The 26,898-nt window shown below is 47.4% G+C and overlaps 1 protein-coding gene and 1 long non-coding RNA gene across 3 annotated transcripts in view; one reads left to right on the top strand and one right to left on the bottom strand.

The window, feature by feature from the left end:
• Positions 1–21,203, bottom strand: part of A230108P19Rik (RIKEN cDNA A230108P19 gene) — a 128,361-nt gene extending 107,158 nt beyond the window's left edge. Inside the window, exon 1 of the long non-coding RNA NR_040333.1 lies at positions 21,133–21,203. This is a non-coding gene — a long non-coding RNA (RIKEN cDNA A230108P19 gene). The remainder of the gene's footprint in view (positions 1–21,132) is intronic.
• Echdc3 (enoyl Coenzyme A hydratase domain containing 3) lies at positions 1,460–25,989 on the top strand. 2 transcript variants are annotated; one of them, XM_030251997.1, is made up of 6 exons: positions 3,620–3,795; positions 4,730–4,848; positions 5,693–5,986; positions 7,942–8,039; positions 18,671–18,871; positions 24,803–25,637. In XM_030251997.1, the coding sequence occupies exons 3-6, from the start codon at positions 5,833–5,835 to the stop codon at positions 25,112–25,114; spliced, it is 765 nt and encodes a 254-aa protein (XP_030107857.1). In that variant the 5' UTR covers positions 3,620–3,795; positions 4,730–4,848; positions 5,693–5,832; the 3' UTR covers positions 25,115–25,637. The 2 variants fall into 2 exon arrangements, with proteins under 2 accessions (NP_077170.2, XP_030107857.1); NM_024208.4 differs by lacking the exons at positions 3,620–3,795; positions 4,730–4,848 and adding an exon at positions 1,460–1,663 and having other exon boundaries at positions 5,865–5,986; positions 24,803–25,989.
• The last annotated feature ends 909 nt before the right edge of the window (positions 25,990–26,898 follow it).

The raw sequence follows: 26,898 nt of genomic DNA, 5'->3' as shown, positions 1-26,898 counted from the left end.
AGCCTTCCATCCCTACGAGTCAAGCTTTAAAAACCCAGAGGTCAAGAATTGCAACCCTCTAACCAGCTGGATTCTTCTGGATTCTGGGTTTCTTCACAGAAACAAAGAATAATCTAGCTTTTTAGATAGAACAACAGTCAAGGAAATGGAGGGGTGAAGGGTAGTGGGAGAGTCTTCAATGATATTTTGAAATATCACCTTATACACTGTTTTGTCCTGTTATAAAGCTGAGGATGACAGCTTCGCAGTGGGCAGTGACGGTATATGCTTTTAATCCCGGCACTCACGAGGCAGAGGCAAGTGGATCTCTGTGGGTTTGAGGCTACCCAAGTTCCAGGACAGCCAAGACTACATAGAGAAACCCCGTTTCAAAACAAAAGGAAAAAACAAGCCCCTTGTGTGACTTTTTCTAGGATGACATCCACAGAGCAAAGAAACGATTCTACCCAAGGCTAGCTTAGGGAACCGGTAAGTCTACTGGGGTTACCTCTGTAGGTAGGGGTGAGGAGCTACTTGCAGGAGCACAAAAGACTCAAAGGCAGCTGCATGGATTAAAATCCCACAGCAGCACACATAAGACTCACAGAGGCTGCATCCCTGATGCCCCTTCAATGCCTTGCAGGTTGGTCATCTTATAGGACACCCTTGTAAATCTTTTTACTTTCTGAGATTTAATGAATGTATTGTATATACTGTATATCTTGTATATACTGTTATCCTTGCAGAACCCATTGGGAAAGAGTTCGGGCTCCTGGGATGGCACCTCCCTCTAGAAGCAACAAGATCTTAAGAGCTAAGATTATTTATTCTGTGTCTCCCACAAATACCCACATTTGCAAGAATTACCACACCGCAAGGATTTACTTAAAAGCCTTTCACTGTAGGATATGCCTCTCATCTAGCCACTGGGATCCTGAAACGGATTCCAGGCTTCCCCTGGGCGAATGTGGAAAGCCCAAGCTATAAATACCGGTCTCCCGCGTCTGCACGGGAAGATGCAAAACATTCAAAGTTATAGTAGGCTAAACACTCCTTGTGATCCAGGATCACCCACAAGGCATAGGAGAGTTTCCTGTGGGAGGCGTGGGCGCAGCAATGTGGTACATAGCTCCTGCCACTCATCACCGGATGACACTCATTTCACAACATCCGGCACATTCCTGGTGTCGCTACACAAAGAAACGAGCCAACCCAGTTCTCCCCTCCCTTAAACTCCTTCACAGCCTGACTAAATCAAACAAATCACTGGCTCTGGCAAATGAGTTTCATTCTGTGACCTACACCCAGGGCAGGGCCCCGAGCCCCTCCACCCCACCCGCCCCGCTCCACTAGTTTCGCAGCCCGGGTTTGGGGGCGTGGCTCCAGGAGAAGGACACCGGGGCAGGGCTTTGGGGGTGGGGCCCTGAAGGCGGGGCTCTGAGTGACCAGGTCTAAAAGGGAAAAACCCGAGGCCTAGGCTGCTTGCACAGTCAACCTTGCTTTTCTTGGCTGCAATGGCTGTGGTCGCAGGCCTTCGGGCCTTTGGGGTGAAGTGGCCCAGCTGGCTCAGGCGCAACCCATGGGCCCCTCTCTCCGCCGGCTTCTGCAGCCCAGGGTCAGCAGGACCTGCGGGGTCGGAGTCAGAGCCAAGGCTCACCAGCACGCGACAGCAGGACGGAATCAGGTCAGCCTGCAGGCAGTGCCAGGGCTCTCCCTGGAGTTGGGAGCCAGGACTCGGGATCAACAGGCCTTGCCGCCACTAATCCTGAGTTATTTGTCACTGTTCTTTTCGATTTCATCTCGAAAAGATGACATCTTTGGTGGAGGAATCCTTGCATACTGAGTTTACAGGTGTCCCTTCCCTGTGCACACTAATACGAGGCACATGTGAGGGTTGTAAGTGAAAACTTCCTGGTGGCCCCCTAACACGGCTACCGTGCCCAGTTGCCCAGTCGTTTCTGAACATTTCTGCTGGCATGAGCACACATCTATCGCAACAGCCGTTGCCATGACCTCCAAGAAAGCCTATCACAAAAGATCCATGCCCTTACAAACAAAATCAGCAGGCTCCAGGGTTAAGGGCATGCTGAAATGCAGGGTGGGGGAGGTCAATAAGTAAGGATACAGGGCACATGCCCTGATCTCTGCCCCCTTGTGCCACAAACCTAAAAGCCTTAAAGTTTTGTTTGAATCCGTGCACAACCTGGATGTAATGAAGACCCTTTTCAGGCCTGGGCAGCACAAGGCTGTGAAGAGCTACGTTTCCTTGTTTAAGAGCTACAGGTGGAGCTGTTTAAGTGATATGCCCCCTACTCCAGTAAATAGCTCTTCTTAACCCTAGAAGATCATGTTTCACTTTTTAATCCTCACCCAAACTTTTATGTGGTCCTCCAAAAGAATGGAGAGCCAACCTCTGGCCTTTGGCTCTCCCCACACCTCCCCTTCACCCTCAGACCTCTCTATTACTACAGCCTTTAAGGAGCTTAGCACACAGGTCTGCGGATACCCATCCAAGGTGCCCATATTCTGTCTGTCCCCTAACTCCCTACAGACAACCATGGGTGGCCACCACAGGGGCTAAGCATTGGTGGGGCTCAGTAACTAAAGAGCAATCCCATTTCCTGTGGACTCCTTGGCCATCAACAGAGATAGAAACACTCCCAAAGAGAGCCTTAGGGGGCTCTGAAATGTAGAGCCTTCCTTTCTGATTTTTTTTTTTTTTTTGAGACAGGGTTTCTCTGTGTAGCCCTGGCTGTCCTAGAACTCTCTCTATAGACCAGGCTAGCCTTGAACTCAGAAATCTGCCTGCTCCTGCCTCTGAAGTGCTGGGGTTAAAGGCGTGCGCCACCATTGCCCGGCCCTTTATGATTTTTAAAGAGAAGCTTCTAATACTAATACTATAGTCATAAGCTGGGTGTGGTAGCACAGGCTTGTAATCACACCACTCGGAAGGCTGAAGCAGGACAAACCTGAGTTCAAAGCCCTCCAGGACTACATAGCAAGTTCGAGACTAGCCTGGGCTGCATCCCCTCCCCCACCAAATAAAGTCTGCTCATATCTGCTCAGAAATTCTGGCAAGAGATGGAAGACTGAGTCCTTCAGAAGTAAACATGAATCGGGAATCAGAAGAGAAGGGTGATGAGACCAGTTGATTATAGATGATAGGAATCATGTATTAATATTCTACCTGAGCCAAGCATTAGAACAGTACTATGGTAAGCAGGGGGACTTGTGTGACTCGGTCACTTCAAGTCTCCCGTTTCAAACTGTGCCTCAGAGCAATAATGCCGTCCTACCGTGAAGACCAGCTATGAAATGAGAGCTGTGTCAGGCACTTGCACTCATTGTCCCTGAGTCACACAATGGCCTGCAAGATGTCTGTCACCCCTCTTTACAGATGAGAGTTAAGTTCAGAGATGACTGTCTGGAGGTAGTGAACCAGGAGGCTGAAAGAGATCGCCTCTGCCTCCCAAGGTGTTTCCCCCTCATGTGCCATCATGGCAGAGTGGGCCTATGAGACTAGTCCAGTCCTCTACAGTCCAGTAGAAATAGCTGTGAAAAACAAAAGTGGTATTTTAAAATGATGATCTTCGGATAGCTATTTGGACCACTTATAGGGACCATTATGTCTCTATAGGTGTCCTATGGGAGAGAGACCTCATCAGAGAGACATTTTTCCTTTAAATTCAGAGTACTGGTGAAGGTCTCTGCTTAAGGCACGCCACATTGAAACAGTCATGAGAGTGCTGAGGCTGGTGAGAGGCTGAGGAATTTCGATGTCCTGGGAAATCAAGGAGAGCTGCAGAGCAACATAAGGTGACTTTCTGGTTCCAGCTAGGGTGACAACAGCAGCTCAGAGGAGAGGGGTGCGTGGGGAAGGAAGGTTGCCCAGAGACCGTCAGAGCAAACACACAGATCTAGGGCTCTGGAGAAGGGCTTGAACTAGGGGGCATGACTGGGAGATCTCAGCACAGAGTGTCACAGAGGTGTCACCAGTGAAGTTGCCTGGGCAGTGTGCATGGAACAACGATAGGGCAAGGGATGGCGCTCCTGCCAGAGCCTGGGAGCCCAGCAAAGAAGGCACGAACTGACTAGAGAAGAAGGAAGCCCTGCCCAGAGGTGACGGCTTCCTAAAAGGGGAGTGGTGCAGGCCACAGGTGCATCTGGGTCTGGCAATGAGGAGATGATCACTGAGATGGATCAGTGGGGCGGTGGGAAGAGAAGTCCGCTTGTGAGAACTGTCTAACAGCGAGTCCGGAAGGATTAGCAGGATTCATCCGAACAGATACCACCAAACAGCAGACCGTGTGGGTTGGGATCTTCTTGTGCAATTTTACCTTAAGCTGATGTAAATACTGGGGTGGCAACTTCCGTGTGTATGTGTGTACTCTCACATGCACATGAGACATGTGTGTACGTGTACTCTCACATGCACATGTCAGGAAGGAAGCCAGGTGATCATCTGGATTCCTCCCATGTCGCCCACCCTGTTGAGATGGGTTTCCCACTGGTCTAGAGTCTGTCTCCACCTCCCCAGCACTAGGATTCAAAGTACATGTCACAGTGCCCTGCTGAGAGAGAGAGGGGGGGAGGGAGAGGGAGGAGGAACTAGCTCTAGAGATGGAACACATGTTCTCATGCTTGCAAAGAAACCCCTTGAGGCTTAGGGTGACAGTGTCTTCTGTTTGCAACCATGAGCACACTCATTATTCTGCCACAAGGTTACAGGTAATTTCCACCACTTCCATAGATAAAGGTTCTAAGCATCAGCAGATGAGCTGCAAGGGATTCCTAGACTTGGGAGAGAGTGTGCTTCTGAGAAACAAAACAGCCCCACAGCTACCTGGGAACTGCAGCGAAACTGAACAGGTATCCCAAAAGGAATGATTATTCTTATTTTGTGGAGATAAATTTAGTCATCAGAGTTGTTTAAAAAGAAAGAAAAAAAAAAAAAACCTCCTAAGTGTTATTTGTGGAGGACCCGATTGACCGTGTAACAATACAATGCCATATTCAGAAGAGAACGGAGCAGGCTTAGAGCTCGTGTGGGCGGAGACCAACGGGAAATAGGAAGCATGTGATGAGAATCTGGTTTGGTTCACTGCCCATTTCTAAGGACAGCAAAAATAAGACATTTCTATATAAGGCTGTAGGATGACAATACAGGTTGTTGTATTCTGAGCATGGGCCATTTTAAAATAGCAGAGAGGCCCTGGAGGTGCCAGCTCTCTTCGAGATGCTACATCTGTTGCACGGGTTTGCCCGTCTGCGCTCTCTCTAGCATCTGTTCCCCAATGGCACAAATTATCTTGCACGTTTACCAGAAACCTTTGTAAATGCTGCAGTGTGTATACCCCTGCAGCCAGACCTCTGCTACCTTTTCTTTGGATTGTGTGGGAGGAGAGAGGGAAGGGGGACTTTTACTTCCTTGGCTCCTCTCCTAACCTCGTTCTAAAGAACAGCACCTGGAAAGAAGTTGTGGGTAGGGCCTGTTTGTCAGATTCACCTAACCTGGCCACTGTCACCTGAAACTCACATCCTCTGTGGCCACAGATGATTTGGGGACTGTTGTGGCACAGCCTTGCTGTGGAGGTGGCAGAGTTTCTGACAGTCGAGAGGGCGGGAGGGAGCGGGGGGAGCAAAAACAAATCAAGGAACCAGGAAGAAAAGGCTAGCCTGCCTCTCAGGTCACCTCTCTTCCTTGTTTTGACAGACCCTTGAAGCTGTCGCTCCAGGATGCTGACAGACCCTTGAAGCTGGCACCAGGCCTCAGCAGCTCTTTCTTCTTGAGTTTCAAAATTGCTCCTAAATTAGAAAGGAATTGCAGGGGTCTTCTCTCGTTTTGACTGGTGCATGACCCGGGGACTATCAAATGCTTTTTACAGGAACATTGTCTTAAGCAATCCCAGGAGGAGGAATGCGCTGTCACTGGCCATGCTGAAATCTCTCCGAAGTGACATTCTTCACGAAGCTGAAAGTGAAGACCTGAAAGTCATTATAATTTCAGGTATTTCTCTGAAGCCTGTCGTTAGTGGTCCAGAGCGCCCGTGTAAGGTTTCTCAAAATGTGCCGGTGAGCTGGGACTCCTTGCCTCACTTCACTGGAGAATTGCTCTGGCCTCCTTTGAAAAACATTGAGAACGTCTATGCCACTGCGGTCTTGGCCCTTGTTAGCCATGGGGATTGTAGCAAAGGTCTTTGCTCAGTAAAATCATGGCTTCTCCTTGTCATCAAAATCAGACAGTCTTGGGCTGAGGAGATGGCTCAGTTTGCAGAGCTCTTAGCCTAGCATATACACACAGGCACATACACACCCGTACACCACACACGTGCATACATACATACACACACACACACACACACACACACACACACGCACACACCCATACACACACACACATGCATACATACACACACATACACACACAAACATTTAAGACAGAATTCTAATTTAGCAACTCAGTCTCTTCATGGACCTTATAAGATGGCTTTAATCACTACTCCCCTTGGTGGCTCACCAGCAGCCAGCAGGTGGGCTGTTGGAGCTGCCAGCTGGCCTGTCTCTTCTGTTTGCTAAATCTTTCTCATACCTAAATCTGCAGTGTCACCTTTAGTGGTGCCAAAAGTGTGACATTTTGTCGATTTCTTTCCTTTTCTTTTCCAGTAGTTTTTTGGGGTTTTTTTGGGGGGAGTTGTTGTTGTTGTTGTTTTTAATGTGCATGCATGTCTGTGTGCCACTTGCATGCCTGGTGTCTGCTGAGGCCAGAAGAGGGTTTCGGGTCCCCTGGAACTGACATTATAGATGTTCTGGGCTGCCGTGTGGGTACTGAGATTTAGAGCCAGGTCCTGGAGAAGAGCAGCCAGTCATTTTAGCCACTATCTCTCCAGCCCCTCTAATAGACTATTTTTTTAATAAAATTATCATTTTGGAACTGGAGAGGTGGCCAGTGCTTCTAAAACAATTATTGCTCTTAAAGAGGACCTGAGTTTGGTTCCCAGCACTCATACTGGGTGGCTCACAATCACCCAATAACTCCAGTTCCACGAGGTCCATCCTCTGGTCCCCAAAGACACCTGTACTCAAATGCACATACACACAGATACATATACATTATTAAAAATATTTTTTTCCTAAACAAAGGTTTCGCTGTGTAGTCCTAGCTGTCCTGGGACTCACTCTGTATACCAGGCTAGGTTTGAACTCACAGGAATCTGTCTGCCTCTGTCTCCCAAGTGCTGGGCTTAAAGGTTTGTGTCACCAACAAATAAACATACACTCTTAAAAAAATAAAACTATCACCTCATATACACTGCCATGGCATCAATTAAAGTAGCATAGCATCGTCACACAGCCCAGAAAAGTACAGCCGACGCTGTTCGCTGGCACTCCATTTGTTTAAGTGTCCGTGTTTCCTGAGGTACTCGGAGCTACCTTATTAGCAATGGCCAAATAGAAATTTTCAACTGTTTTAGACGGTAAAGGGGAATAGAGTTGGAATGAGTAGCCCACAGCAGGTATATGAGGTGTAAGCTGGCCAAAGCAAGGCTGCTAACGTCTTACGGACACCTCTTTCTCACTTATAAAAGCAGGATATCGTTGCTGTCACCAGGGAAGTGGGAGGAAAGGTTCTCAGTGACACATGGTTGTTAAGGATTGTGACAGGAGCCACATCCTCGGCTCCTTTCTGTGAAATGAAGAGCTGGAGCCAGGTGGCTCCCATGTTTCTGTCCACATACTGACCGCGATGGATGATAGGATCAATGCTTAGGGCATGGCGGAGTTCAAAGGACTGCAGAGTCCATGTACGGAGCCCAGACTGAGTGCAAAACTAAAGTCTTCAGATCCAACAGGGCTTCGTAAGAAGCTCCAATCCCCAAGCCTTCTCCTGCCATTACATCTTGCCACTTGGCCGCCTCTGATTGTTAACTTTTTTTTTCTTTTCTCAATTGTAAATGCTCACAGCCGAGGGCCCTGTGTTTTCATCTGGACATGATTTGAAAGAGCTGACAGATGCACAAGGCCGTGATTATCACGCTGAGGTATTTCAGACCTGTTCTGAGGTAAGCCAGGGTGAGGGCCAGCAGGGTGAGCATGGAAGCTGGTATTGTATTAAATACAGAGGTAGCTTTCTCGTCTCAGATAAGAGTCTATCCACGGGGTCTGCTCACCGGAAAGGTGGGTGTCGGAAGCTTTGTAGTTATTGGTAAGTCCTTCAGCCAAGCAATTACTGGGTTTAGACTGTTAAAGAATAGCCGTGCTAGCTGGGGAGATGGCTCAGTGGTTAGAGCGCTTCCTGTGCAACCGTGGGGACCTGCGTTTGGATTCCTAGCTTCCATGTGAGACACTGCGTGGCCACAGATATCTGTGGGCATGCAGACACAGAAGACCCAGACAGCCAGAAACCCCTGAGTTCTTGGTTCAGGGAGAGACTCTGACTTAAGGGAGTCGGACTGAATGATAGAGCAGGACACCAGAAATACTCCTCTGACCTCTGCATGAGCATACTGGGTATGTAACACACACATGCACACACATGCACACATGCACATATGCATACACATACACGCACATGCATGCACACACACAAAGAAAAAAAAAAAGCAACCATGATTTGCTGCTGACTATATGTGCCAGCAGAATAAAATGATGTACCCAGAGCGGCTATCTACAGGGTTACCAGATGTCTTAGTACACTGGCTTTGAATGAGATTAAAGTTGGTGGTGCACACCTTTAAGGAAGAAGAACCTACGAGTATAATGATAATCATTTTACATATTTAAACTGTGCTTGGAAGAGTGCTCAGTCAGTGAAGTACTTGCCATGCAAGCATGAGAAGCCTGAGTTAGGTAAACGGCGTGCATGTTTAAAAATATATATCACCTCCAAAGACGAAATTAACATCTTCATTTTGTTTTCTGGTTGTGGGGGTCAGAGGCTGATACCAAGTGTCTTCCTCAGCACTTGGGATTTGAGATCGAGCTCTCTTTGAACCTAGAGCTCAGGGATTAGGCTAGCCTTGGCTGGCCAGTGGGCCTCAGAGACTCTCCAGTCTCCACCTCCCCTGTACAGGCGCATCCGGGAATCACGCACAGCGCCTCGGGATTACACAGTAAGCACTTTACCGATCGGCCCGTCTCCCCAGCCGTTCACATACAAAAACCCACAAGCACACCAGATTATCACTTTCTCATTACATGGGAAGACAAGAAGAAAAGGTGATTCCCTTTCTGTTTTATGGAGAAGTAGAAACAAACTGGAGTTTAGACTTAGGATGTTAGCTGGGCGTGGTAGCACACACCTTTAACCCCAGCACTCGGGAGGCAGAGGCAGGAGGATTTCTGAGTTCGAGGCCAGCCTGGTCTACAGAGTGAGTTCCAGGACAGCCAGGGCTACACAGAGAAACCCTGTCTCGAAAAACCAACCCCCCCCCCAAAAGACTTAGGATGTTGTCTGTTTTAGGAACAGGGTCTCAAAGAGTAGCTCAGGCTAGCCCTAATGTTGTTATAGAGTCAAGGCTGGTATTGAACTCCTGATCCCACTGCCTCCACCACACAGGCACTGGGATTATAAGTGTGCATCACTTGCCTGACAATACAAACAAAAGACCTGGATCTTTTGTTTCATATATTAGCAATGTTGGCATGGTATCTGATTCTCTGCTTTGCCAAGGCTTGATGCTTTCAGAACTATTTTCCCCCAGGGAGGAGCTCGCCTAGTAGAGTGTCTATCCATAAAGCAGCTATTTTTTTTTATCACTCTGCTCTGATATCTCGATGAACAAAGACCTGCACAGGTTAGCAGAGGGCTGCATGGGAGTCTGGCTTTCTCAGAATGCAAAGGCCAGGTTTCTTGGAAGCTTCTAGTCCATTCATGCCTCTGGCTCCTCAGAAAATCCTCACTATACACATAGGGCTTAGTCCTAAAAGTCTAACAAGAATACAAGGCTACTGGCTTCTCCTAAAGGTATTTTATTATTTTTAATATGTGTATGTGTATGGAGGGGCATACCCACATGAGAACAGGTGCCCACAAAAAAGTAGAGGCATTGAATCCTCTAGAAGTGGAGTTAGGGGCAGTTGTGAGCTATCCAGCATGGGTTCTGGGAACCAAACTCCGGAAGGGCAACTCAAGCTCTTATACAGGGAGCCATTGCTCTAAGCTGCTCTTTAGCACTAATTCTGGGAAACTCAAATTGTCTTGGACAAATGTGAACACCAGGAAGTTGTGTAAACTCTATGTCCCGGTGTGATCAGGGAGCAGACTAGAACTGAAAGAGCTACAAGCCTCACTGTTCAGTTCATGCACAGGACAGCTGGCTTCTAAAGGCAGACAGGATTCACCGGGGCATCGTAGCCTCAATGCAAGCTAGAGTGCATTTGTTACAGACCACAGGTTCTGCCGACAGCCAATTATTTACAAGTCGGGAGGAGGACAAACTGAGTAAGAATTGGTTATGGAAGAGCTTGAGGGCTCGTCTGGGTGCCGATGTGGTAACCTAGAGACTCATTTCTTTCTCTTCTCTTCCAACGTGTTGACAGCCGGAGAATCTTTCCTTGAAGAGACCCTTCCTTCTTGTCTACTCCTCACCAACGAAGTGAGAGTAGCTTGCTTTAGAAAGGAATATGGAGAGAAAAGAAAAGAGTACAGACCCTCAGTTGTGTAGTTATATATGGCTGGGCCAGAGTCCAGTTGATGCACCTTTTGGAACAGGAAGAATTCTAAACAGTACTAATTCAGGAAGATTGGGAAGGCGGCATTAATTCTTGACTTCCATGGGTTTGATTATCCTGGCTTGTTTTTTATCTTTTTGTTTCTTTTGTTTTGCTTTTGCTTGCTTGTTTGTTTTTGAGTTTTTGAGGCAGGGTTTCTCTGTGTAGCCCTGGCTGTCCTGGAACTGTCTCTGTTGACCAAGCCTCAGACTCACAGAGATCCACCTGCCTCTGCCTCCTAAATGCTGGGATTAAAAGTGTGTTAATCCCATTGGCTGGCTTGTTTCGTTGTTGTTGTTGTTGTTTATCAAAGTTCCCTTTGTCTTTCACACAAACCTAGAGAAGACTACACTATATTGTTATGTTCAAGTTTAGTGATTTTTCCCCCTAAACACATAAGTGTTTAATGTTCTTCTGTGGTGTTTAAATGATCGTCTGTAGGTGTGATTACAGTATGCCACTGTGTGTGTCACATGATTGCAGCACTGAATGCTTCCTAAGCCAGGTAGAGTTCTGTTATAGACTCCAGGTTTGCTGCCACATGTCCCGGCTCTGTTGTGTTAGGGTAGAGCTGGTGTTATACCTATCTCAGTGCTGTAAAAACAGAAGGGTCAAATGGCTTGTTCAGGGTTAGTAGTTAGTGAGTAAGATTGAGACAGGGCAAATCCTAGCAGGCTGACTCCATATCGCTACATAAACTCTAAACCACCCAAGTGGGTTTTTCCCCCTTAGAAATCTTCATTCCTAAGGGGAGAACACTGCATTTATTTAATAGTTATAGTTCAGTATACACAGACATTACATTTGTCAGCTTCATATTGCTATAAAGAAATAGCTCAGGCAATGAATTTATGTTTTAAAAAATGGGTTTTGACATTCAAATTTAAGATTGGAGGCCAGGCATGGTGATGCATGCCTTTAATCCCAGCAATCAGGAGGCAGAGGCAGATGGAGTTCAAGGACAACCCCGTCTACATAGTGAGTTCTAGGACAGCAAGAAAAAGAGATCAAGAGCCCACAAGTCTTTACGTTTTTTAAAATATTTGTTTTTATTTTATGTTTATGAGTGTTTTGTTCTCATGTGGGTAAGTGCACCATGTGTGTGCAATGCCTGAGGTGGTCAGAAGAGTGTCCGTACTTGTGGAACTATATTACAGATAGTTGTGAGCCACCATGGGTGCTGGGGACTGAACCTGGATCCTCCGCAAGAGCAGCAAGTGCTCTTAACTGCACATCTATCGCTCCTGCCCCACCCCAACTGTTTTGAAGGAATGTGCCAATGACCTAAGGACCTCCCAAAAGACCCCACGCTCACTGGTTCAAATCACCTCTCGATGACATCACCCTGAGATAAATCTTTAATACATGGACTTTTGGAGAGCACCCACCCAACCATAGTAATCATTTACTTTAAAACATTGTTTAATTTATTATTAATTCTCATTTTTATATCTGTGTGTGTGTGTTCATGGTGTATGTACGCACTCACCCCATGACACACACATGGAAGTCAGAAGACAGCTCTGTAAAATCATATCCCTCCTTCCTCCTTTATATGGGTATTGAATTCAAGTCACCAAGCTTGCGTGGGAGTGCTTTGCCCACCAAGCAAACTCACTAACTGTACATTTGAATCATTTCGAGTTTTTTTTTTCACTGTAAAGATTTGGTGAGTAGGCTTGACCATAGAACTCTTTACCTGTTTAAGAGTTCTTACAAGTAGGATCCCTGAATCAATGGTATAAAAAAACAGTATTCAAAATGAAGGAAAACCTTTTTTTCTTTGCAACCAGACTTCAGACAGTGTGTGAGTTCTTCCTCTCTTTACTGCAGTCCTCTGCAGGAATGAGACCTACCAGTAACCTGCCCCCCACTACCTTCCATGGCAGGCAAAAACCAATTACATTCACAGACGATACTGTGTGTGTTTATACACATGTACATTTTTCTGGGAAGACAGTAGTTAACAATGTCAAAATCTCAAAAGATGACCACACCCAAAAGAAAGAAATCTACTATCAAATATTATGGAATTCCCTTAAATCCACCACAGATATGTATTCTTTGATGATGAGGGTGAGCTTGGAGAAGGCATAGATAGATACTTTTATAGTTCAGCCAACAACAGAGTGTCCTACACAAACATTAACAGTAAAATCTACATTACACCCAGATGCATAGTGTATAGATGGGACAGCCTACCCCACTCATGCATGCAGATGGTAAAGCCCAGTTGAAAACCTCCTAGCAGGGCTGAAGAGATGGCTCAGTGGTTAAGAGCACCGACTGCTCTTCCAGAGGTCCTGAGTTCAATTCCCAGCAACCACATGGTGGCTCACATCTGAAGAAAGCAATGGTGAATACATTTGAAAGAAAGAAAGGAAGGAAGGAAGGAAGGAAGGAAGGAAGGAAGGAAGAAAGAAAGAAGCAAGCAAAGAAAACTTCCCAGGTAGAGTTGTATACAGGACATCAAGCTCTCTATAAACTTGGCTACATATCTTAAAGATGGTAAAGCCAGCTCACACCTACAAAATAGACCGTAAAGTCTGTGCCACACCTAAGAGGTGCCAGATAGTTGGCAAAGCCTAAAACCTGCTCCACATCAGGTCCCAGATACATAGGGAAGAAAGCCTACTCTACACCTAGACTAACAGTATATAAATGGCACAGCCAGCTCTATACCTAGGCTACGTGCTAGGCAGATCTTATACAAGACTAGATCAAGCACAGGCCCAGGTGAGTGTTACAATAGACAGGTAGACATGAGCTGTATGAGATGGGGCCTGCAGTGTACCGTGGCATACAGTCTTCCAGGAAACTTTTGTAAATAAGTAGACGGAATACACGCTACAGTGACTGTCTTTAAAGTGTGTATTCATAAACTCTTAGGTGGCCTAGGCAGGGATATTACAAATGCACTTCCTCCCTGAGCTGCAGAGTAAGTTCGGAAGCCAGCTTGGGCAACTCGGTGAGAACTTGTCCCAAAATATAACAGAAGGAGGGCTGGGGATGTGATTCAGTGATATGCTGGGCGTCCTGGGTGCACACCAATCCAAAATATAAAGCAGTGAGCCACACGAAGCAGCAGCGTGGCTTCCTATCATTGAGCATTGTGCACTGACATCACCATCCTGCTACGTGTTCACAATACTTGCAGTAGCGCTTTCTCTCAGTCAGCACTATAATGTTAGGATGGGTAGTCACTTGGATGGTTGGAATTATCAGTTTAATCGTAATATACATTTACATATACACTTACATATACATACACATATATATACACACACAAATGGGTGTGTGCACATGCACGTGTGTGTATGGGTGTATAAGTGTGTGTGGGTGTGTGTACACATTCATGTTTGTAGAGGCCAAAGGACAGCCTAGGTGCCATCCTCAGGGCCCCACTTTTGAGACAGAGTCTCTCGCTGGCCTGGAGCTCCTTGATTAGGATAGAAGACTATCTGGCTAGTAATGCCAAGGACCTCCCTAGTGCTGGAGTTGTAAGTATGGTCCCTGTAGTGGCTATTCCTGGTTGTCAACTTGACTATATTTGGAATGAACTACAATCCAGAATTGGAAGGCTCACCAGTGACCCTTATCTGGAGGCTTGGAGATCCTTATCTGGATCTTGGTATGGAGATCTTGAGCCATAGTGGCTATGGATTCCAGAAGATTGAATCTCCGAGTTTAAGGAACACACCTTTAATCTGGGCTACACCTTTCATCTGGGATTAAAGGTGTGGAGGAACACACCTTTAATCTGGGCTACACCTTCTGCTGGAGACAATATAAGGACATTGGAAGAAGGGAGTCTGGCTCTCGCTCCTTCGCCTGCTTGCTGCGTGAGACTGAGTAACTGCTAGATCCTTGGACTTCCATTCACAGCTGCGACTGAACAATTGTTGGGAATTGGGCTGCCGACTGTAAGTCATCAATAAATTCCTTTACTATCTAGAGACTATCCATAAGTTCTGTGACTCTAGAGAACCCTGACTAATACAGAAGTTGGTACCAGGAGTGGGGTGTTCCCTATGATCGACTGACCGAAGAGGAGAAGACTAGAGCCTGGTTTACTGATGGCTCTGCACGTTATGCAGGCACTACCCAGAAGTGGACAGCTGCAGCATTACAACCCCTTTCTGGGACAACCTTGAAAGACACAGGTGAAGGGAAATCTTCACAGTGGGCAGAACTTCGGGCAGTACACATGGTATTACAGTTTGTTTGCAAGAAGAAATGGCCAGATGTACGATTATTCACTGACTCATGGGCTGTAGCCAATGGATTAGCTGGATGGTCAGGGACTTGGAAAGATCACAATTGGAAAATTGGTGAGAAAGACATCTGGGGAAGAAGTATGTGGATAGATCTCTCCAAATGGGCAAAGGATGTGAAGATATTTGTGTCCCATGTAAATGCTCACCAAAAGGTGACTTCAGCCGAGGAGGAGTTCAATAATCAAGTGGATAAGATGACCCGTTCTGTGGACAGTCAGCCTCTCTCCCCAGCCATCCCTGTCATTGCTCAATGGGCACATGAACAAAGTGGCCATGGTGGTCGAGATGGAGGTTATGCTTGGGCTCAGCAACACGGGCTTCCACTCACCAAGGCTGACCTGGCTACAGCTGCTGCTGATTGCCAGATCTGCCAACAGCAGAAACCGACACTGAGCCCCAGATATGGCACCATTCCTCGAGGTGACCAGCCAGCAACCTGGTGGCAGGTTGACTACATTGGACCACTTCCTTCGTGGAAAGGACAGCGTTTTGTTCTTACTGGAGTAGATACTTATTCTGGTTATGGATTTGCCTTTCCTGCACGTAACGCCTCTGCTAAAACCACCATTCACGGACTGACAGAATGCCTTATCTATCGTCATGGTATTCCACACAGTATTGCTTCTGACCAAGGAACTCATTTCACAGCCAGAGAAGTACGACAGTGGGCCCACGATCATGGAACTCACTGGTCTTACCACGTTCCCCATCATCCTGAAGCAGCTGGTCTGATAGAAAGATGGAATGGCCTTTTGAAGACGCAGTTACAGCGCCAATTAGGTGGTAACAGCTTGGAAGGCTGGGGTAGAGTCCTTCAGAAGGCAGTATATGCTTTGAATCAGCGCTCGATATATGGTACAGTTTCACCCATAGCCAGGATTCATGGGTCCAGGAATCAAGGGGTGGAAAACAGAATAGTTCCACCTACTATCACTCCTAGTGACCCTCTAGGAAAATTTTTGCTTCCTGTCCCCATAACTCTAGGTTCTGCTGGCCTAGAAGTTTTGGCTCCAGAGAGGGGAGTGCTTCTACCAGGAGCTACAACAAACATTCCATTGAATTGGAAGCTCAGACTTCCCCCTGGTCATTTTGGGCTTCTAACGCCCTTAAACCAACAGGCTAAAAAAGGAATAACAGTGTTAGGAGGGGTGATAGATCCAGATTACCATGGGGAAATTGGATTACCTCTTCACAATGGTGGTAAGCAAGATTATGTCTGGAGTGTAGGAGATCCCTTAGGGCGTCTCTTAGTACTACCATGTCCTGTGATTAAAGTCAATGGGAAACTACAACAGCCTAATCCAAGCAGGATGACAAAGGACGCAGACCCATCAGGAATGAAGGTATGGGTCAATCCTCCAGGAAAAGAGCCAAGACCTGCTGAGGTGCTGGCTGAAGGTGAAGGAAATACAGAATGGGTAGTAGAGGAAGGTAGTTATAAATACCAATTAAGGCCACGTAACCAGTTGCAGAAACGAGGATTATAAAGTAATATGAATGCCCATTGTAAATTTACTAATGCGTTTGCGATTGTATGAGGGATAGTTATATCATGTTAGGCGTATTCACAACCTTGTTATTGTTTCATGTGAACATGAGATATTATTTGTGTCAAGTTGACAAGGGGTGGATTGTAGTGGCTATTCCTGGTTGTCAACTTGACTATATTTGGAATGAACTACAATCCAGAATTGGAAGGCTCACCAGTGACCCTTATCTGGAGGCTTGGAGATCCTTATCTGGATCTTGGTATGGAGATCTTGAGCCATAGTGGCTATGGATTCCAGAAGATTGAATCTCCGAGTTTAAGGAACACACCTTTAATCTGGGCTACACCTTTCATCTGGGATTAAAGGTGTGGAGGAACACACCTTTAATCTGGGCTACACCTTCTGCTGGAGACAATATAAGGACATTGGAAGAAGGGAGTCTGGCTCTCGCTCCTTCGCCTGCTTGCTGCGTGAGACTGAGTAACTGCTAGATCTTGGACTTCCATTCACAGCTGCGACTGAACAATTGTTGGGAATTGGGCTGCCGACTGTAAGTCATCAATAAATTCCTTTACTATCTAGAGACTATCCATAAGTTCTGTGACTCTAGAGAACCCTGACTAATACAGTCCCCATGCCAGGCTCACTCTCTCTCTCTCTCTTTCTTTCTCTCTCGTATGTGTGTGTGTCTTTCTGTCTGTCTGTCTCTCTCTCTGTGTATGTGTGTCTTTCTGTCTGTCTCTATGTCTCTCTCTCTGTCTCCCTCTCTCTCTCTCTCTTTCTCTCTCTGTGTCTGTCTGTATGTCTCTCTCTCTCTGTGTATTGTCTTTCTGTCTGTCTGTCTGTCTGTCTCTCTGTGTGTGTATGTGTGTCTTTCTGTCTGTCTGTCTATCTGTCTCTGTGTGTATATGTGTGTCTGTCTGTCTGTCTGTGTGTGTATGTGTGTCTTTCTGTCTGTCTGTCTCTCTGTGTGTATGTGTGTCTTTCTGTCTGTCTCTATGCCTCTCTCTCTCTGTCTCCCTCCCTCCCTCTGTGTGTGTGTGTGTGTGGTGTATGTGTGTCTTTCTGTCTGTCTGTCTATCTCTCTCTGTCTCTCTGTCTCCCTCCCTCCCCCCCCCCCGCTCTCTCTCTGTGTTTCACTAGGGGATCAAACAGTGGGCCACACACTATAAGGCAAGCACATAGCTCATGAGCTATCTCCCCAATCTTTCATAATCTTATAAGGCCACCATCATGGATACAGTTTGTACCTGACCGAAAACATCCTTGCGCAGGGCCTGACTGCATAATTGGCTATGGGGGAGCGGAACTGACAAATGTCAAGTGTTTATGAATATAAAAGACAAGTTTCCCAGGCAAAGCTCTTCAAGTCTGTGAAGGTCGTTTTTCTTTCAATTGCTGCCTTGGGGAAAAGCCCAGATGTAGCCCTATCTCCCCTCCCAACTTGCCAAGGTTCAAAGAGCAATAATTTAGAAATCGAAGTTGCCATGGCAACACAATCTGTTTGGAGTGTCATGAAAAAATAAGCTTCAAATACAAGTTCGCACTCTGGCCCTCCGTGGGGGTGGGGGACAAGTACATGGGGGGCACAAGTACGTGGGGGGGGGGTCACAAGTACGTGCCTTTGTCTCTCCTCTCCGTACCAAGGGCTCTGTTCAGGAATTTTGCTTATTTTTATGACAGCAGGGTGTCTCCCCTCCCCATTTAATGGAACTGAGAGAGTTTGCTTTGCAGCGTGGTAATTTGAGAAGTAATTACTAGGGAAATTGCCTTCGAGTCCCCTTCCCACCTTAATTTTCCAAGGAAGCACCAATGCCAATTTCAGACTTTTAACAGAAAGGTTGTCCCGAGATGCAGAGAACTGACAGTTGTGAAGGAGTTCCCACAGTTCTCCATCGGGGCGCTGGGGAGGCAGGAGCCGGCTGCTTAAACTCTGCTCCCACCCACTTGCCATCATGTTCTGGCCCTAGGTAAATGACTCACCCCCGCCCCCATGTCCTTGTTCCTTAATAGGGTCTTTCCTCATGGGAACCAGTTGTGAACCGGACTCCACAGCCTGCTTCATGGAAGATGTAATGCAAGTTGGTGGTTTTATGCTTAGATTCTGATGAGCTAATTCATGAGAAAGGTGTTCTGAGAAGTCAGTCAGGTCATGTGACAGGTGGTTGGCACCTCGTGCTGCATGGAAGTGAAGTGGCTATATCTGTCCTGCAGGTCATGATGCTGATCCGGAACCACCCGGTCCCCATCCTTGCCATGGTCAATGGCTTGGCCACAGCTGCAGGCTGCCAGCTCGTGGCCAGCTGTGATATTGCTGTGGCAAGTGACAAGTCTTCTTTTGCAACTCCTGGAGTGAATGTTGGACTTTTCTGCTCCACCCCCGCGGTCGCCCTGGGGAGAGCAGTGCCCAGAAAGGTAATTGAACTGCCCTTCCGTGCTCATGGGTTCCAGATTTAGCTTGGGAAAAGTACCTCTGTGGGGGTGGGGAGATGCTTGCCAAACAAGCATGAAGACCTGAGTTCAATCCCCAGAACCTACATAAAAAGCCAGGTGGAGTGGTGCACTCCTGCAATCCTGATGCTGGGAAGGCAGATATAGCTGGATACCTGGAGCTGGCTGGTTGGCCAGGCAAGGCTACTCAGTGAATCTAGGCCAGTGAGAGATCCTGTTCCCCCAACCCCCTCCCCCATACAAACAAGATACATAGCACCTGAGAAACAATACCAGAAATTAGCCTCTGGCTTACACACATACACACACACACACCTACCACAGTATCTTCCATCTTCTATATTGGACATTCTGCCCAAAACCACTAGTGTCCTTCTGTGCTGGGGAGAGCAGCACTCACTGCCTGTTCCTCTGTAGCATCAAACAGCACGTGTCAACCTGTGAACTCGCCATATCTCAATCTTACAAGCCCCTCAATATGACAGTTTAGGTTTTTCCTTTTCAGAAAAGCATGGCCTTTGTGTAATCTCATTTGAAAATGCAATTGAAACAGTTTTGTTCCACCAAATGGCTGCCCAGGAGACACAGTGCACAGCGCGCTGACACAGCGCCAGTGACAAGGGGCTGAGGCTGAATCTCTGGCTAGTGATTTCTTGACAACCATTCTCATTCCAGAAAGGAGTTACAGTGTCTGATTTACAGTGCTGGGCTTACAGTGGTTAGACCAGAACTAGCCTGTCCATACTGTGGGACTCTGCACAAGGAGCAGCTGTGTGTCGGAGCTGTCTTGTCATCACTAATGACAATCAAGTCTGTTTCCCCTTGTAAAGCTGTCTTCCGTCCAAAACCTCACAGAATAGCGTTCAGTGGGCATCCATGAAGCGGAAAACCACAGTGTCTGTTCTGGGAGGAAGACATCCTGTTCTCAGTGGGAAATCTGGAAACGAAGGCGCAAACCTATATATGCAGCGAGCAAGGAGAACAGGCTATCTGGTCTTGAAACAACTGCCAAACTTAACAGTGGCTCACAGGCCTGAGGCAAGAAAGAAGTGAGACCTGAAGGGAAAACAGCAGTAGAGCCAAGGGGTGCCTGGGAGAATTTTGCCCTTCCCCAGGTCCTCCTGGTTAGTTTTGGCAGAAACGGGTGCACCTATGAAGATACTGCAGTTTACTACAAACCAGTATGCGGACACCAGGCTGGAAGTGGGCTACAAGCTGCAAGAGGTGAGGGTTTGCTCAAGCATCTTTCAAAGGGGAGGTGCTTGCTTATTATTTTAGATAGATATTTGCCTTAAGTGCAGCCATGTTTAGTGAATATTTCTTATATCATTGCCTGGACTTCAAGTCAAAATAGATTACAAATCTCCTGTGATACTCAAGGACTGTCTTGTAACTGCAGATGAAACCATGAAGCCTTTCATAGCAAGAAGTTGCTATACTGGTTCATCCTCTTTCCAACACATGACTTGCTGGAAGGTTCCATGGTAAAGGCATTTAAGTCCTATTGACAGGGTAAAAAATAGCAAGCCTTCTAAATTAAGGCTTATCAGAATTCCTAGAAACTTCAGACTGTCAAACTTTACAATTGTTTTTGAAAAGAAAGAGGAGAAATGTAACCAAAATATCCCTTGAATTCCATGGAAGCCCAGTTCTCGGAACCACATTGCGTAATCTGCACAGTGTGACAGATGAAGGGGCAAGGGCATCGTGAGAACCAGAATCGCTTTTTCCCTGCCAAAGAACGTTTTGTCAGGAAGCAGGCCTTCTCAAACGACAACAGTCTGTCCTGGGGGTGGGGAAGGCAGCTCCATCAGCAAATTCCAGCTGCACAAGCAGGAGGCCCTGAGTTCCATCTGCAGAGCACACTCATCAAAGCCAGGCCTCGCGGTGCACACTTGTCATCTCAGAGCTGAGGAGGCCAAAACGGGAGGATCCCCGAAGCTCTGGGACCAGCCAGTCTAAGTAATCAGCAACTTCTACCCACTGAAAGACATCCTGTAGATGCCTTTCAAAAAACAAGGTAGACAGCTCCTGGCAAACACCACCCAAGGTTGACTTCTGACCTCTAAATACACGTGCACACGTGCACCCAGTCCAATATGTGCATGCACACTTATGAGCGCGCGCGCGCGCGCGCACACACACACACACTCAGAATTATAGTTTCTCTTCATATTCTGGCCCCCCAGAAGAAGAGTGAACTCAAGCACACACTGTGAACGTACCATTGCATCTGCTGGTGATAATAGGTCCCTGTGTTTATCCGCAGAGAAGCAGGCAGGTGCTTTTGCAAACTGGCCTGGATGGACGTCTCAGTCCTTTCCTACTTAGGTGTTAGGACAACATGTGTTGGACTCTACTTCCCTCTGCTGGGCACTCTAGGAAAATGTTCTGCTGTGCTGGAAAGTTAAAGACTGCAGTTCTTCTACTGGGCAAAAGCCATGGAGTTGAGCATACTGTGTCAAGGCATGATTATTCATCTTATTTTTAAAGTCGTTCCCTTGAATTCAACCATGCATCTTCATTGTGCTATATAAAAGCCCTGCCTCCAGATGTTCTCTTCCCGAGGCCGGGCTGGCCATGCACAGCTAAGAGCCAGCACATCAGGCGTCCCATAAGTATATCAGTAAGTATTCCAGGAAAGCTAGAAAGGACTCGAGTCTCCTTCCAACACCAGTCCCTTCACCACGGGGAAAATCCTTGCTTCCGCTTACCTACCCACCTGGCTGTGTGTTTGCACACCCTTATCTCCCACAAGTCTAACTCAGAGTTCGATCCTCACCCATACCACAACTCCCACAGAGACTCGGACATGACTCATATCGACTATTTAACAGTGAGTTGCATGCCTAACATAATTTAGAAAATGCAGCTTAAAAGCACCCATGCATGCTAGCAACTTTTCCTAGTTTCCCGGCGAGATGAGGGCAGTGATCTGGTGTGTGTAACCTGTGCACACCTGGTGGGTGTGCACCGTATCCAACCCTCCCCCACTCATTCCTCTTTCTCCCTGCATCTCCTCAAGCTGCAGTCCACAGTCTCAAGAAGACAGACACCATTACTACAGCCTGAATGTGTTGTTCCCTGAGTTCATATGTTGCAGTGCAATCATCAAAGTGACAGCTGTTGGAGGTGGGGCCTTGGGATGTGATGTTGGGTCAAGAGTAGAACCTCATGATGGGACTAGAGTCTGTGGGAAAGGGGTGTCAGGTCCCATGTGAGGACACAGTGATACATCAGTCTCTGAACCTGGAGTCAGCTTTCTCCCTGGACACTAAATCTGCTGATGCCTTGAACCTGGGCTTCCCAACCTCCAGAGCATGAGATCTTCCTGCTTCTCAGCCACACAGTTTATGGCCTTTTGTTCTTACAGTCTGGATAAACCAAGGCATGGGGCCCACCCAAAAGATAAGCAGAGAGGCCCCAGGATGCTGCAGCACACAGCCATCACATCTGTGTGGTCCCCTCTGCTTTGCTGATCCGCTCAGGTGCTGTGAAGCCTTGAAGCCAGTGTCAGAGTCACAGAAGTATCCAGTAGGAGTGAGGATGTTAATATTAGTCACTCCACTCACTGGCATCTACCGAGAATTCCGTTATCTCGGATTAATCTGTTATCTGGAATAATCACCAGGGCGTGGAGAATGCAGGTACCCATTCGTCTGTCCAGAGGACGGATCAGACTCTGAAGGGTCAGTTGGTTTGACTCTGGTGTCTGTCTCCAAACCTCTCCTTTCTAGAAGATTGTCTGACAACCAGGTTAAGTCACAGCCTCAAATCTTAATTGTCATTTTGAATGAATGTCCCCCTAGAGTAAAGAACTACTGACTTACCAACTTCTTAGGGTGACCAAAGAGGTGCCGCCCTGAATGGCAGTATGGGGCCATTAGCATAGAGGTGAAGGTATCTTTTCTTCTAGTTCATCTGAAGATCCTGTAAACTCACAGTGTAAAAACGTAGATACTAAGATATGACTGTGCTGATTAGCTGGGAAAACAACCTGCCTTTTCCTTACTGAATGTCACCCTCTAACCTCATGCTGTAAAAACATGTGGCTCCAGTAGGCAGAAAGGGAAACTGAAGCCTAGAGAGGGGATGAGCTTGGCAGGATGGCTTAGGATCCCAAAGGCAGGGGTAGAATGTCTTCTGGCCTTTGATCTTGTTCCGCACACGTCATCCTTGAGCATGAGGTATTGATCTCATGAATTCTTTCTTGGTCTTCTGGGATGAAGGGAGAGAATCCAGGATTGTAGACACAGAGGCTTAGTGGGGAAATGTATCCTTCTTCTGGTCTAATATTTTATCCTCAAACATGTGGAGAAGAGCAACATGCCAGAGTGCTCTAGGCTAACCTCTTCCACCCTTGTGTTGTAATCCCTACGAGGCCCTGAGTCCTCTTCTCCCCACCTTGTGTCCATCCCAGTGCATCAGCAGCCAGCCCCCTGCCTTCCACCAGCTTTTTCTCTGTTCTCTTGGTTCTTTGCCTCAGCAGCTAAGACTTCTGGGACATGTGCAGGGTCACTGTGGTGTCTGTTGTGCTGTTTTGTATGAGGTAGGGAATGTAGCGATCTGAACCTGACTGCAGCCCAGAGGCAAAGCAGAGATCCCAGAACAAGGTTCTCAAGGGAGCCAGACAGGAAAGGCTTCTCTCACCAGCATGTGGTACCAAGAGAAGGGCGGATGGAAAGACTGCACCTTTCATCCTGGGTTGGCAGCTGTAAGGTGCTTTGTGCTGCACTCTGCTTGCCTTCCTAGGCTCATTCATTCCTTTAAGGAAGGTTGTCTGCATTGTGCAAGGAAGTCTCTTAGTGCTGGGGATAAAGAACAGGACGTGCACCCACACCCCCTCCCTTGTGGGAGTTACATGCTAGCAAATGCAACCAACACATAAGCATGTATACTGTACAGTATACTGAATGGGGAAATGCATAAAGGGTGACCGTGTAACCGAAAATGAGAATTTTAAGATGGCAGCAGTGGAGGGCCTCCTTGAAAAGGTGACAAACAGGAAGCCTTGAGGGAAAAACATTCCAGGCAGAGGGGGAAACGAGTGCGTGGACCCTGGAGTGAGAACACACTTGGTGTCTGAGAATGGCCACCAGGATCTGCAGAGATGGAGAGGAAGCACCCTTGCTCTCTGTCCCTGTGCACCCCTCTTGTCCACATAGGCTTGAAGCTGTAGATGCTGACGTTTTAGGGTCATTAAATGGGGTTCACCCTGTGGCAGGCAAGCTGTAGAATCCAGGGGAGGGGAGAACTTGCACCCCATCTTCCTGCAAGCTTAGCATCGGGGAAAGGGCCTGAGAGGGCAGCAGTTCCCCTCCTTGCCTTATCCTGCCTACTTGAGCATCACGGTCACGCCAGGCTCTGCATCTGGGCCCTGAAGACATTTAAGTCTCTTCATGTCCCTAGAATAGAAACTACTCTTTGGGGATCCTGCTGAGGAAGTAGCACCCATGGACTTGTGTTCCTGTGGAAAATGGCCCCCCGTACCATTCGTAGGAGGTTTTGAGCCTTTCCCAGAGGGATCCATGGTGGTCCCTGTCAGAGGGGCTGCCTTTCTACATGTGGCCTTTAAGGGGTACATGGACTCCCCAGGACTACCAGGGCCTACTAATCAAATCTGTGCAGCACCAAGAGGACCCAGGGGGAGACCCCACCTGTTCTTGGATTCTTGTCTTTTCTTGGGTCTTAGAATGATCTGGTTGTCTCCCTGGCAAGGAGTTGGGTGTTGACAACATCAAGGGGTGTCATTTGACAGATGGTGTGTCATTTGAGGAAGCAGATACCTGAGCTGAGGCATGCAAGTCTAGAGAGTGACTGTCTCAGTACGGCTGGGGGCTGAGGAAGCCTTGGGTATGAAGAACGCTTGACTGACTCCACCTGTCCCTTCCTCAGGTGGCCCTGGAGATGCTCTTTACTGGGGAGCCCATTTCTGCCCAGGAGGCCTTGCGCCATGGCCTTATCAGCAAAGTGGTACCAGAGGAACAGCTGGAGGCAGAGACCATGAGAATAGCAAAGAAGATTTCCTCTTTGAGCCGCTCTGTGGTGGCGTTGGGCAAGGCCACCTTTTACAAACAGCTGCCACAAGACCTTAGAACCGCCTACTTCCTCGCCTCCCAGGCCATGGTAGACAACCTGGCCTTGCAGGATGGGCAGGAAGGAATTGAAGCCTTCATCCAGAAGAGAAAGCCCATCTGGTCACACTGAGCCCGCATGAGGAGTGCTGAGTTAATGGTCAGCCCTAGCTGACCCCCAGCCCTCCCATCTCCTCCTCTCAACCCAACCATATACTGCCACCTCTTGATTGTAAGAGAACATTGCCAGCCTTTCTAACTTGGATGTTGGTTTCTCAGTGTGTGATCTGTATTGAATGCCATGGTTCTGTGGGAAATGAATACAGGGGAGGGAACGACTTGCTAGGTCAGTGGGCAGGTTAATATGCACTGGGGTGTGCAGGCTGTGACAGAAACCCCAGTACCCAACGGAGCCTGAAGTGAGGTGCTGCCCATACAGAGGACAGTCAAGTGAAGCGTGAAGGAAGGGTGCCGCCCCCATGCTTCTGCAGTGTCCTTCAGGCACAGTCCGTTCTGGTTGTTCATGGCAAGTTGAACAGTTCAAATCTCCATGAGACCATCTCCCCACTGAAAAATTTCTTGATTCTACCAGGAAATCATCACACCTGTAGTTTGGAATAATCTTATGTGATTTGAATAAATTAAATATTTATAGAGCTGGGTCATTTCATTTCTAACCCACCGCAAGCTAAGAAAAGAAAAGAGAGAATATTCTCTTTGTATGTCCACTCTGATGGGCACAAAGCAAGGGCCTTGCCCTCACTACTAAACCAGAGGATAAAAGCTGCCCAGAACAGGGCAAGGACCCAGAGCAGACCCCATCCAATGAGAGTCGCTTCCTCAGGACACAGTTCAGAACTGTGCTCAGCTTCTGGTAATAAACCCAGACTAAACTCATATTTAGACCTAGTCATATTTTTTTGGCATCTGGTCTAATGTAGCCCAAAGAGTGTTCAAATTTTCTGTGCCTGTAAACTTGACCATAAATCAATATCCATCTATCCTCCTATCCGTCTATCCACCTAACTCTGTCTCTATCTCTCCCTACCTTCCCCTCCTTTCTTTTGAGTGCTAAAATTTGAACCCAGAGCCTCATGTACACAACAAGTACTCTGACACTGAGCTAGACCCCAGTCCTGGTTTTTAGTCAACTTTTGTCACCTAAGAGTGGAATAGAACAAGGCCTAATGCCATACCCCTGTAATCACACCTACTGCGTAAATCTGAGGCAGGAGGATCACACATTCAAGATCGGACTGCTTAATTTAGCAAGACTCTATCTCAAAACAAAACATTAAAAGGCAAAGATGTAGCTTGGTGGTGAAAACTAGTCTAGAATGTATTAGGTCTGGGGTTTTATCCCCAGCACTAGAAAGAGAAGGATGGTGAGGGAGAGGAGAAAGGAACAAAGGAGAGAGACCGACACAGAGACTCATATGGTCTAACCTGTGGTTATTACTCTAATTGCTGGGATAAAGGTGGCTCATGACGTGGGCATCCACTGCTATTATTGTTACAGGCTTCTCTTGGGGTGGGAACTTGTTTCCTTCTCTGTGCTTTAGATGGCAATCATGGTAAGATTGCCTCATGTGCAGAAACCATCGGAGCCACCATCTCCTGCAGCCCCAGAATATGCCAAGTTCTCACGAGGCCTCAGCAGGGTCAGAGGAGTCTGCACCACAGAGATCGTTATCTCAGGTGAGTCTCTGAGGCCGAGACAAACCTCAGGGCTGGAGTGTGTGAGGATCCCAACATGTCTGCCTGCGACAGCCACCGTTTTCCATCCCCCGGCTGCACTGCCCCGTGGGAAATGTTCCAGATCATTAGACCAAAAATCCAGAAAGGAAAATGTTTAGTTCCCAATGCGCACACTTGCTCTCTTGGGGAGCTCGGTTGCCTAGTGTTAGTCTGAATTCA

Source organism: Mus musculus, chromosome 2 (genome assembly GCF_000001635.26).
Source record: "Mus musculus strain C57BL/6J chromosome 2, GRCm38.p6 C57BL/6J".
NCBI lineage: Eukaryota > Metazoa > Chordata > Mammalia > Rodentia > Muridae > Mus > Mus musculus.
Note: the sequence above shows the minus strand (reverse complement) of the source record. Positions and strands in the feature narration are given on the sequence as shown.